The sequence below is a fragment of the Elephantulus edwardii genome, unplaced genomic scaffold (assembly GCF_000299155.1).
Source record: "Elephantulus edwardii isolate Elephantulus edwardi_28Jun2011 unplaced genomic scaffold, EleEdw1.0 scaffold00144, whole genome shotgun sequence".
NCBI classification, from domain to species: domain Eukaryota; kingdom Metazoa; phylum Chordata; class Mammalia; order Macroscelidea; family Macroscelididae; genus Elephantulus; species Elephantulus edwardii.
The window spans coordinates 8,121,067-8,134,186 of NW_006399894.1; the positions used below are offsets into that span (position 1 = coordinate 8,121,067).

The 13,120-nt window shown below is 39.0% G+C and overlaps 1 protein-coding gene across 1 annotated transcript in view; it reads right to left on the reverse strand.

The window, feature by feature from the left end:
* Positions 1-3,510: 3,510 nt before the first annotated feature.
* MMRN1 (multimerin 1) overlaps positions 3,511-13,120 on the reverse strand; it is an 86,895-nt gene continuing 77,285 nt past the window's right edge. The window contains exons 7-8 of the mRNA XM_006894483.1: positions 5,496-5,642; positions 3,511-3,932 (exon numbers count right to left, since the gene is read on the reverse strand). Of these exons, the coding sequence (XP_006894545.1) occupies positions 3,511-3,932; positions 5,496-5,642 (569 nt within the window). The remainder of the gene's footprint in view (positions 3,933-5,495; positions 5,643-13,120) is intronic.

Sequence of the window (13,120 nt, forward strand, 5' to 3'; positions counted from 1 at the left end):
TTCAGATTTACATTGAGCAGGTTCAGAAGCAAAAAAGGGAACCTCATTACTAATAAGAAAAAAGAAGTAGAGAGTGCTCTAATTCAACCAGAGAGTTCTGCTCAAGACAGACTAAGAGGCCGAGGCATGGCAGAACCATCAGCAGCGTAGGTGATGGAGAACCAGAAACCAGTGTGAGATGGAGCTGAACTAGAACTGACACCCACAGTCAGAGCCCAGGGCCTTTGCTTCACTGACTGCCAGAGGAAGTGGAGGGAGCTACACATATTTGGCAGATTTAAAAAAGTTTATAATCCTCTTCCTGCATGGAAGGCCGATGGTCAGAGTATGGTCTATCTGGAAGCATAATTAGAAAAAGTTGTCCTGAAAGATTTCTGACCTGAAATCCTGAGTTTTTCTGACCTAAATTGAACTTGTCACTTCCAAAATAAATCTTGTAATCCTGAACAAAATTTGTGAGTTCTTTGTAGGCAATGCAATGAATAAACAACTCTATTAATGGAGCTAAGGGAGCTGTGGTAGACTAGTGATAAGGAACTGCACTGCCAACCCGAAGTCACATGGTTCAAATCCATCAACTACTCTCTGGGAGAAAGATGGACAATCTCTTCCACTGTGATTTACTGCCTCTGAAACCCCATTTGGGGGTCAGCAACGAGTCGATTCTGACTCCACTGTCCATAGGAACAACAACTAATGGAGTACGAGAGATACGGTGCTGTAGTCACAGGGAGTTGTGCTGGTAACTGAAAGGACATACCTTTTCTGGTGCTTTGAATCCACCAGCAGCTCTGAGGAACAAAGATGGGCGATCTCCTCTCAGGCAACTTACAGCCTCAGAAACCCAACGGTGGATCAGTTAAGAGTTAATTCCCACTCAAAGGCAGTGAGTAAGGGAGTAGCACGTGATGAGAGAGGGATAGTTTGTGTTAGAATTGACAGAAGGTGTGCATGAGCATGGGACTCATGACTTTATCAGAAGGGACTTTGTGCTGTTGATGAGGTTGATGGAGGTCTGTCTTCTTTCAGCTGTTCTGTTAACCCAGATAATTAGAGAAAAAAGAACAGAGCCACAGGTGAAAGACAGGCAATCAACTCTCATGTGCTTTATAGCCTCCAAAAACCTACTGGAGGGTCAGCTGTAAGTCAGTTCTGACTTGATTGCAAAGCTAGAGAGACAGAAAGAAGCTTTTATGTTTTTGCCGTAGAATTTATAAAGTGAGGAAAAGCAAAGAATGTAATTATGGATCCTGAGGCTTGGATGAAAATGTTCAAGCAATTATCATTAATTACTTTATTTGATAATTACAGAAATGGGAAAATAAAAAGTTAAATATATTGTGAGTTTCTGCTGGACTGCTAAGAAAACAAAATAGGTCTGTCTTGGAGAAGGTGAAACCAATTTTCTCCTTGGAGGCTAGCATTTTGAAGCTCTGTCTCACATACTTTGGGCACGTGGCCAGGAAAGACTGGTCATTGAAGAAGGACATCACACTCAGAAGGGTGGATGAACAGCACAGGTGAGGGAGACCCCAGATGAGATGGCTTGATTCAGTTACTGCGGCTATGGGAGTTTGGTGAATTAGTAAGACTGGCTCAGAACAGGAAAGGGTTCAGAGCTGCTGTACATAGGGTCACTATGGGTTGCAGGTGACTTGATGGCACATAACAACAACAACAATTCAACTTCTTTTTTTAATTTTTATTAATTTTAATAGACATTTACAGAGGTTTTGGATTTTCATTCATTCATTGCCTCACTTTTCTCACTGCCAACCCCTCCCCACCAGTTCGCTCCCCGCTCCGAAAAGAAAAAGAAAAAAAATTCCTTCATTTGTATAAAATTCCCACATCCCTCCCCCCCAACCCCCACCCTGAGTACACTTCTCTTGCAACCTTAATTCTGGATTCCTGTGCTAACCAAAATAATCATATGTCACCTCTAATCTGTTCTTTCCCTCATCTGTTTCAATACAATATACATCATTTATCCGGTTTTTTCTGTCATACCCCAACCCTGATGTCAGACCCATTCTACAACAGTGGCACCATGCAATATTTGTCCCTTTGTGACTGGATATTTCACTCAGCATAAGGTCCTCCAGGGTCACCCATTTTGAATAATATTGCATGAGTTCCTTGTTTTTCAATGTGGCGTATTCCATTGTGTGGATATACCACAGCTTCTCTATCCATTCATTTGTTGATGGGCCCTTAGGTTGCTTCCAACTCTTTGCTATTGTAAACAAAGCTGCGATAAACATGGGTGTGCATATATCTGCTTGGATGGCAGACATGGTCTTTCTGGGGTATATTCCCAGTAATTGGATTGCTGGGTCAAATGGTATCTCTATTTGCAATTTTTTTTTAAAATTTAGGCTGTTTATTTTTCATTTCAATGAACATCTACAGAGATTTTGGAATTCCATTCATTCATTGTTGCACCCTTCTCCCCGCACAAACCCCTCCCCCCTCCCCCCCCAATTTTTTGAGAAAGCGCCACACCGCCTTCCACAATGGTTGCACCATCTTACATTCCCACCCACAGTGAATAAGAGTTCCAGTTTCTCCACATCCTCGCCAGCATTTGTTGCTTGCTGTTCTGTTCTATTTTGCTATTCTTACTGGGGTGAGGTGATATCTCATAGTTGTTCTGATTTGCATCTCTCTTAGAGCTAGGGACTTTGGACATTTCTTCATGTGGCTGTTGGCCATCTGAATGTCTTCTTCGGCGAAGTGTCTGTTCATATCCTGTGCCTATTTCTCAATTGGATTACTTATCTTTATCTTATTGTGGTGTTCAAGTACTTTATAAATTCTGGATATAAGTCCCTTATCTGACATGTCATTACCAAATACTTTTTCCCAGTCTGTGGCTTCCCTTTTTACTTTATTGGAGAAGTTTTTAGATGTGCATAAGGATTTAAAATCTACAACCGGGAGAAGATAAAATAGATGAATGGGACCTTCTAAGAAACAATTCAACTTCTTAATTTTTATTACAATTTTTAAAAATATTTTAATTCAGTAAGAAATAAAAACCATAGTTGAAAAAGTATTTCTTAGTCTTTGAATAGTTTATTTGGATAAGTGAATTTAGGAAAAGTGTATTATCTATTTGTGTAAGCAGGGAGTAGCAAAAAGTTAATTTTTTGGAAAAGATCTTGTGAATATTTTGCATGATTGCAATTTTCTAAGATGATTTTGCATTGAAACAACCTAAATTACCTAAATTGGCAAAAGCAGAGCAGTTTTGCTAGTAAATGTTTTCCCATCCTTTTGCCATGAAATATCTTTAGAAGCAAGATGGGCTCTATCATATATGGTTGTCTAAATGAGATTCAAATGATTTTACAAAATAAACTTACAGCATTACTGAGATTTAGAAAGTAAACTTGTTGATTTTCATTTTGTGTAAAAAAAAAAATAGACCAACTGAGCAGATATGCATGCAAAGAAAATAAAAACACTGGCAGTCTTCCAATACAGGTGATAGTCTGCCCTTCATATTTATGTGCGGTATAATAAGTAACCACTAAATGTAGTAACAGGCGGCAATTTGGCTGGAATTGTTCCTTTGACAAGTCGCAACCACACTTCCTGCCCAAAATTTAATTCTAACAAGGCATCTCCCGTCAAAACCCTATCACAGTGTATTTCACTGTTAATATTTTCAGACTCAAATGTAAGCTTGTCAATTCCATCAACCACTAAAAATCCAGAGATATGAGCACTAAACGATTCAATCGTGTACTTGAAAACATACACGCCAAGGTAAGGAACCCTGAATTTTCCAGTTCTGGGAGTATATGAGGCTCCATAATTGACATCCAAGTTATTAAACAAGATCGGACCCGGTGTCGTCATTCCATAGGTCTGAGATGCAAAAAAAGCCACCATCGGGGCATACCTGTAAGAGCCTTTGGAAAAATCTGTTAAAGAAAATAAAAAATGGAAAGAGTTAACTATCATATGTTTTATCTTATTTTATCTTCCTTTCTATCTTTATCTTTATGTCTTAGAGATAGGAAAATTTATCGGGGAAAAAAAAAAGTCATTCATCAGGTTTATCAAGGACAGACATGTCTGGCTGCCAAGCTCTCTCTGTTCCTGCCATTTCTCCTTAAAAATCCTCAGTTTCCCCAGAACAGAATGGAAAAAAACCATACTGGATACCTCCCTGGCAGAAAAGCCTCAAAGATTAATTTACATGTGTCTTTGATCTCCCCAGAGCTAAAGGGATCAAAATGCGCTGTGATTATTATGGTATGCCAGAGCGGTTTAAAACTCCTTGCAGGAATCGAAGCTGACATCATGTAGAAACAATTTTCCCACTATCTTGTCAAACAGTTTCTAGAGGTTAAAATGGAAACCAAATGAAGTCATCTGCACTATAAAGAGGTAGACAAAAGCAATTTTCTATGTAATTAATGGCAAATACATGTACAAAAGCTGAGATCTAAAAATAGACTAAAAATTTCTTCTTCACTATGTAGTATATTATTTTTTTGGTAAAGAGCTTGGTTACAAATGTATTTTTTTCCTGTCATTAAAGACAACACATTCTAAACGTTACATACACTTTCCAGAAGGAAAATCAGAAATGGCACATGATACCCTTACATTGTTGTGGTGATAATATTCACAAATGAGCATTTGCCAGTTCAACAATTTCTATGGATATAGTTCAGAGGCATTGATTAGAGTGTGTTTAATTGATTGCATTTTCCAAGTTATGTGATCATTCTATCTCTATCTAAATTATTATACCAGGCAATGATACCCTCTTGAAACAATGTAACCAATACTTAGCAAATAGGCAAAGGAGGCACTTTGTTTTACTCAGTAAACTAGAGAACTTTCTGACAGTTATAATCATAATGGTAATATTAGCTTAACATGCTAAGCATCTACTAAAATGCCTTGTAAAACCTCAGTATCTAATGTGAATCAAAGGTATATTTCTTTAACAACTTGAGAACAGAAAATTTCTAAAAACGAAAACCAAACCCACTGCTATTGGTTGATTCTGAAAAATACTGAACTTCTACTGGTTTCCAGACTGTCAATCTGTGTGAGACAACACTGCTCAGCTTTCTACTGTGGAACATCTGGTACAAGTGTTAAATGCTCAGCCTCTAAGCACAAGGTTGGGAGTTTGAATCACACCAAGCAAAAAACAGGGGCTAGAGGAGAGTATTTCCAATATTCCATATTCAACTCTTCATATTCAATATTTAACAATAACACCAAAACCATTAAAATAACAATATAAAAATGTTCAAAGAAGTGCCCGTGAATAGAAACTTACCTGACAAAACACATTTTTACTTGTATGTGGGCATTTTACACTCCCAGATATTTTAGAAGTAAAAGGAATTAACTGTAAATAAATTTGGACTAAGCCAAAGGAAATATTCACTGATGCACATTTTTTTTAAAAAGTTCCTCTTTATGCTTTTGAGGGTATCCAAACATGTGTGTGCTGTTCTTACCCGGAGCTAAGGCACTTTCTTCCACCAGTTTCACAGTACAGTTGTCACCAGCAAAAGGATGCCGGCAAGCACAGATAAAGCTAGTTCTTCCATTGATACACGTGCCCCCATTCTGGCATGGAGACTTGCTACAGCCTGAATACTCCTCTGTTTCTGAAAAGAACCAAGAGAAAAGAGGGTAAAGTGACCTATTTTCTTGTTGTTCTCCAATCATAGTTTGTAGCAAAAGAGAAGAATGCTGAATAGGAAATCAGATGAACAGGTTCCCAGGTTCAGCTCATCTGTCAATGATGTCACCCCAGATCACATAAAAAATCCTTTAGATATGGGAATCCCATTTCCATTCTGGGGGTCCCATTATCACTTTGGAGTCCCATTTTCATTCTCTGATCCATGATATTTCTTTGTGTAAGAATGTTTTTATTTTGTTCAACTGTCGAAAAGAAGAGTGTATCTAAACAAAAAATCATGTATATATGGAACTGGTATAAGACAAAGGTAATAATAAAAATATAATGGGTAAAAAGGTCTATTTAGTAAGTTACAATGGGATAGTTATACAGTTAGAAAAGGGAGTTCTGGTGGCCTAGTGGGTTGGGAGTTGTGCTGCCGAACCAAATGTGAGTGGTTTGAATCCATCAGTGACTCCTCAGGAAACAGATGGACAACCACCTCTCACGTGATTTACAGCTTCGGGAGACCTCCTGGAGGATCAGCTTTGAGTTAGATCTGACCCAATGACAATGAGTGAGACCGTTATAAAAACTGAAAATGCCATAGAAATGATGTATGGGTGTTTTTTCATTTTTAAGGTTTGGGTTTTTTTTTAATTTATAATACTTTGCACACAAAATGTATTTACATTGTGTTTTATTCACATACATTTTGTTTCACACTTTCCTTCACTTATGTTGTATTTCATACAGTCATTTCCAGTCACTGTTTTAGAAAATCAATCACCAATACAGAGAGAAGAGTGAGGGAATTAGGAAAGATACAGTGGGGACTGAAAAGGTGGGGTGATAGTGGGCTTTGTGGTTTGTTTCGCTTGTGTTTTATTTTTAATTAAACATAAGCTCTGATGTGGAATCAGAGATTGCAGTCTTCACTATGGTTTGAGGCTCAATATCAAGAAAACAAAGACTCTTACCACTGTACTAATTGGCAGCATCAGGATGGATGATGAAGAGATTGAGATTATTCACAGTTTTGGTTTGCTTGCCTCCACGGACAACACTCTTGGCACCAGCAGCCAGGAAATTAAAAGATGAATTGTGATGGGAAAGTCAGTGGTTAGAGATCTCTCTAAAGTGCTGAAGGGAAGGAGTTAGTCTGGAGACTAAGGTGTGCCTGATACATGCCATGGTCTTTGCAATCACTTGCTATGCATCAGAGAGCTGAACAATGACTAGGGATGATAGAAGAATTGATGCCTTTGAGCTGTGGTGTTGGAGAAGAGTATTGAATATACCATGGATTGCTAAGAAAACAAACAGGTTTGTTCTGGAGAGGGTGAAGCTGGCTGCTCCTTGGAGGCAAGGATTCTGAAGCTTCATCTGAGTGACCTAATTTGGACATGTTGCAAGGAGGGACCAGTCCTTGGATAGAGACATCATGCTTGGGAGGGTGGAGGGACAGCACAGGAGAGGAAGACCCTCAAAGAGATGGATTAATTCAGTGACTGGGGTAATGGGGATAGGTGTGTCAGAGAGAGTGAGATTGGCACAGAATAGTGCATAGTTTAGGGCTGTTGTACATAGGGTCACTATGAGTCGCAGGTGACTTGATGGCACATAACAACAACAAGCTCTGCTGACCTACTGATAAGTCATGCTGCAATCCCAAAGACATGTGGTTCAAAGCCACCAGCTACTCCACAAAATGATGAGCAGTCTCTTCCTGTGTGATTTACTGCTTCTGAAAACTTGCTGGAAGGTCAACTATGAGTTGTTCCCAACACAATAGTACAAAACAATAACAAATAAAACAAAAGCAACATCCCAATGGTGTGTTACAAACAATGGAGAATATCTCTGTAGGGATTTAAAATGTTGGGACATTCTTAAACAGAAAGGGAAAAAAGCCTTAAGAATTTGATTACATAAATAGTAAGACTCAGATGCTATTGAAAAACAATCATTTTTGAAACTCAATAATAATGTCACAAATTCAGTTAATAACTCTGATTAATTAAAAGAGGGGGGAATAACATTTTCCTAAAACATTTGGCAAAGAAATTCATAGAGGTGTTATTGAGCAAAATGAAATAGACGCTCACTAAAATTGTAAAACATTTTTAACCCCACAGCTAATTAAGAAGTGACAAAGCAATAAAACCATTTTTATTTCAGTGGTTAATATTTGAAAAAATACAAATTATTTTATGGTAGAAGACAAATTATATTATTTAATGTTGTTGTTATATGCTTTCAAGTGAAATCTGACTCATAGCTGACCCTCCAGTAGGTTTCAGGTACCATAAATTACACTCAGAGGAGATAGTCTCTTTCTAGTGTGGAGCAACTGGTAGATTTAAACTGTGTATACTTGGACCAAGAGGAAGTTTTCAGAACAGAGCAAGAAAACATTGCATGTTTCAAAATTGGGAAAGGGGTATGCCAGGAATGTGTCCTTTCTCCATACCTTTAAACCTCTATGCAGAACAGATTATCCAGGAGGCTGGGCACTATGAGGAGAAATGCAGCATCAGGATTGGAGGAAGATTCATCAACATTTTGCGTCATGCAGATAACACAACTCTGCTTCCTGCAACTGAGGAGGACCTGAAGTACTTGCTACTGAAGATCAAGGACTGCAGACTTCAATATGGATTGAAGAGCAACATCAACAAAAAAAATTCTCACCACTGGGCCTACTGGCAGCATCACAATAGATGGTGAAGAGATTGAGATTGTTAACAGCTTTATTTTGCTTGCCTCCAAAATTAACACACAGGTACCAGCAGCCAGAAAATTAAAAGACAAATTGCATTGGGATGTCTGCTGTCAGAGACCTCTCCAAAGTACTGAAGAGCAATGATGTCAGTCTGGAGACTAAGGTACACCTGATTCAGGCCATAGTCTTTTTAATTACTTGCTATGCATCAGAAAGTTGGACAATGACTAGGGATGATAGAAGGGAAATTGATGCCTTTGAGCTGTATTGCTAAAGAAGAGTATTCTAGTAGTATTCTCTAGGAGAACAAAGAGGCTCATCCTAGAGATGGTGAAGACAGGCTGCTCTTTGAAGGCAAGGATTCTGAAGCTTCATCTGATATACTTTGAACATGTTGCAAGGAGGGGCCAGTCCTTGGAGAGGGACTTCATGCTTGGGTGGGTGAAGGGACAGCACAGGAGAAGAAGACCCTCAATGAGAGGGATTGATTCAATGACTGGGGCAATGGGGGTAGGTGGGTCAGAGACAAGATTGGCACAGGATAGAGCAGGGTTTAGGGGTTTGTACATAGGTGGCTATGAGTTGCAGGCAACTTGATAGCACATAACAACACCACCACCTTTGGATTACCACTAGACCCCCCTTTTGGCCTAAAGTTGTTAGAAGAATTTAACCCTATTGTTTTCAGATTTGGCAGTTCCATTTCCTTTGAGCCAGAGATATCTCCTGGAAGAATGTATATATATACTCCTCTATGGGCAAGAGATAGTGGTACAATGATGTTTTTATGGCTTCCTTTATATTACTGACAAATTGAAAATTATCAAATTGACCACAGAAGTAGAAATTGTTAAAAAAATTACATGTTCCTGTGAAAAAATATTAGTCATTAAAGAACGAGGAAGAATTTCAAAGTTAGTTGGCAACAAGTTAGAATTCATACATCTTATATAGAAAATTTTCATTTAGGTATAAATTTTAAACTGCAAGTATTATTATAAATAAGATACATAATTTTGTAAATATTGAGGAAACTGCTGGAAGAAGTAGTCTACAAGCTACAATTATCACTGTGGCGCCACCTTGTGGCAATAATGTAAACAGCGTATTATTCACTCAAATGGAAAGACTTTAATTCAAGGTTATTTGCTTTGTCTAATATTTTATTCCTATGAGATTGATAAATAATCTGCATATATTTTCTTATTAAATGATTCTTATTCACGTAAAAATACCACTAAACAACATGTCTATATTATTAAGGATTTTCTAAAGAAAATATATTAATACAGTGTTTATGAACCCTGGGGGTTGTCCTACTAACCTAATACTCTTCTACCAGTTTGAAACCACAAGCCATTCTGTTTAAACAATAGGGGCCATCTCGTCTTAAGCTATTTATGTTGTTGTTGTTGTTGTTGTTGTTGTTGTTATGTGCCGTCCAGTCGCTTGCGACTCATAGCGACCCTATCTATGTACAACAGCCCTAAACTCTGCTCTGTCCTGTGCCAATTGCACTGTCTCTGACACTACCATCCCAATTATCCCAGTCACTGAATCAATCCACCTCATAGAGGGCCTTCCTCTCCTGCGCTGTCCCTCCACCCTCCCAAGCATGATATCCCTCTCCAGGGACCGGTCCCTCCTCACAACATGTCCAAAGTATGTTAGATGGAACCTCAGAATCTTTGCCTCCAAGGGGCCACTCGGTTTAACCTTTTGCAGGACAAATCTGTTTGTTTTCCTAGCAGTCCATGGTATTCTCAATACTCTTCTCCAGCACCACAGCTCAAAGGCATCAATTCTCCTTCTATCCTCTCTGGTCACTGTCCAACTCTTTGATGCATAACAAGTGATTGTGAAGACCATAGCCTGTATCAGATGCACCTTAGTCTCCAGAGAGACACCATTGCTCTTCAGTACTTTGGAGAAGTCCCTAACAGCAGACTTTCCCATGGCAATGCGCATTTTAATTTCCTGGCTGCTGGTGCCAAGACTGTTGACTATGGAGCCAAGCAAACTAAAGCTGTGTACAATCTCAATCTCTTCACCATCCATCCTGATGCTGCCAATTGGTCCAGTGGTGAGAATCTTTGTCTTCTTGACATTGAGCCTCAATCCATATTGTAGGCTGCAGTCCTTGACACTCTGCAGCAGGCGCTTCAGGTCCTCTTCAGTTTCAGCAAGCAGGGTTGTGTCATCCGCGTGACGCAGATTGTTGATAAATCGTCCACCAATCTTGACCCCACATTTCTCCTCATAGAGCTCAGCCTCCCGGATAACCTGTTCTGCATATAGGTTGAAAAGGTATGGAGATTGGATGCACTCCTGGCGTCTGCCATTCCCAATTTTGAACCATGCAGTGTTCCCTTGCTCTGTGCTGACGATTGCCTCCTGGTCCAAGTATAAGTTTTGCATTAGAACGATCAAGTGTTCTGGGAGGGTCAACTATGCGTTAGTCCCCACACAGTGGCAATTAGTATTGAGGGTTTTTTTATGCAATTAAAGATTAATTTGCATTATTGTGGCATACTCTTTTTTATATATTACAAATTATCCTTATGATTTAAAAGTATGTGGAAAATAGTGGATGAATGTAACACATTTTAGCAAATGTTTCACACTCACCTGCATTTTTTTAAAATCATTACTCAATCATATGAATACCTTCATTCTAAAACCTAGACCATTACTTGATAACTTTAAAAACTTCAGTGATTCTACAGCACCTACAAAAGTGTGGATTTTTTTTTTTCTAAATTTGTTTTATAGTGGTTTACATACAAAGTTCATAGAGATTATTTTTCACACCAGACCTTTCCTCTTTCCTTTACCAATCCCTCCCTCCACCCATCCAAGAGTGTGACCTTATATTTAAGCTGCCTTTCCCTTAGATCCTTGTAGACACTCTACACACAATAATGGTCCTATACATTACTTGTCATTATGAGACTGAGTTAGTTCACTTTATGTCAAAGATCTGGTTTTATTTGCTGCTTTTAGCCTCTGAATTTAGCTGAGTCATCAACTCTCATGATTGTGTTCAAGCAGGTGTGAATGAGTATTGATATTCATTGTTATTTATATTGGAGAACACTAAAAAATTATGCAGTCTAATCTATTTTGTGGCGCTCTGGTGACCTAGAGCTGTGCTGCAACTTGAAGGCACGTGGTTCAAATTCACCAGCTGCTTTGTGGGAGAAAGATGGGCAATCTCCTCCCCTGCAATTCACTACCTCTGAAGACCTTCTGGAGGTTCATCTATGGAGGATCAGTCTGTCCGGACTCAAGGGAACATAAACAACAATCTGCATTTTAATTTTCCAAGGTGAGAGCGTACCACACTCACCTGTAGAGTCAGTTGTTGTTGTTGCTGTTGTTAAGTTCTGTCAAGTTGAGTACAACTCATAGTGACCCTATGAACAAAAGATCTGAACCCTGTTCTATAACTACTGTCATTTCTCTAATGTTCATAGAGTTTCCAAAGGTATGTTGTTTAGGAAGTGGATGTCAATCCTGCTTCTAAGCCTGTCTTAATATAGGAGCTCTCCCAAACACTGTCCAGCATGAATAACCATTATGGCATTTGATACACCAGTGGCACAGCATTCAGTATCACAGTAACCCCAAGTTATATCAGTACAGCAAACTGACAGACAAGTACTGATCCTGAATCAGGGCTGTTTAAGAAGGAGGAATTTAAAAAACCCTCAAAGTAATGTTATTCCCTACGTTGCTATTCTACAGGTTGAAGTCTTTTCTGGCTCTGCTTAATACCAGTACAAGCATTCCACCCTAACCACCCCATGTCTCCTTTGTCCCACATCACCAGGGTTGAAGTCTTGCCCCATTTTCCTTCTGGGAGTCATTTCACAGTGTTGTCTTGTCCTTTCTTCTAACTCCTGTCCAGAATCCTTTATACTGAGGAAAGTTCCACTTGAGGCTTGTTAAGAGATCACACATTCTCCTATTGCTGAGGTATCTAACTCTCACTGACACCATGCACTTGTTTCTTTCAAGACAGGCATTTATCATGTTGCTTTAGAGATAGTGTATCGAGAATGCCTCATTCACTTGTCTGCACCTGCTTCTGCTATTTGTGCTGGAAGTGCCTTTGTTTGTCTTCTTTGGTATTGCAGGTGTCTCTGTTCTCCAGTCCCTACCAAAATAATTCACTTTCTGGTTCAAAACTCATGCCCCTGGCACTCGGAATTTAGAACACTGATTCTAATCAGAGGAGAAAAGATGAGGCAATTAGTAGTTACTCCTGCTATAATGACTTCACATTTCTTTTAATGTCTCTAAGCATTAGGTCTTCTTTGACTATTTTTACATCTATATCACACATTAAGACATAAGTGTGCCAAACACCATAATGGCTACCCATCATGGGAAATGTTTGGCATAGCTCCCAGATTTATTAAGGTTTGGAAGCAGGAGTGGCATCCATTTCCTAAACCACATGCCTGTGAAGCTCCATGAACCTGGAGAAATGGCGATAGTCATAGAAAAACTTAAATTATATACATATATTCTCCATCCCATGTATTTAAATATCAGTTGGGCCTGAGGGTCTAGTGTTATTTTTGGAGGAACATTCTTAAAAATTTTCCAGCACTCTTCTCTCAATTTACTGCACTGAGGTAACCTGGGTTTGCTGTGATGCTGAACCGTGTGCCATTGGGATCAATTGCTATAATGGCTACCCAACGTGGACAGTGTTTGGTGGA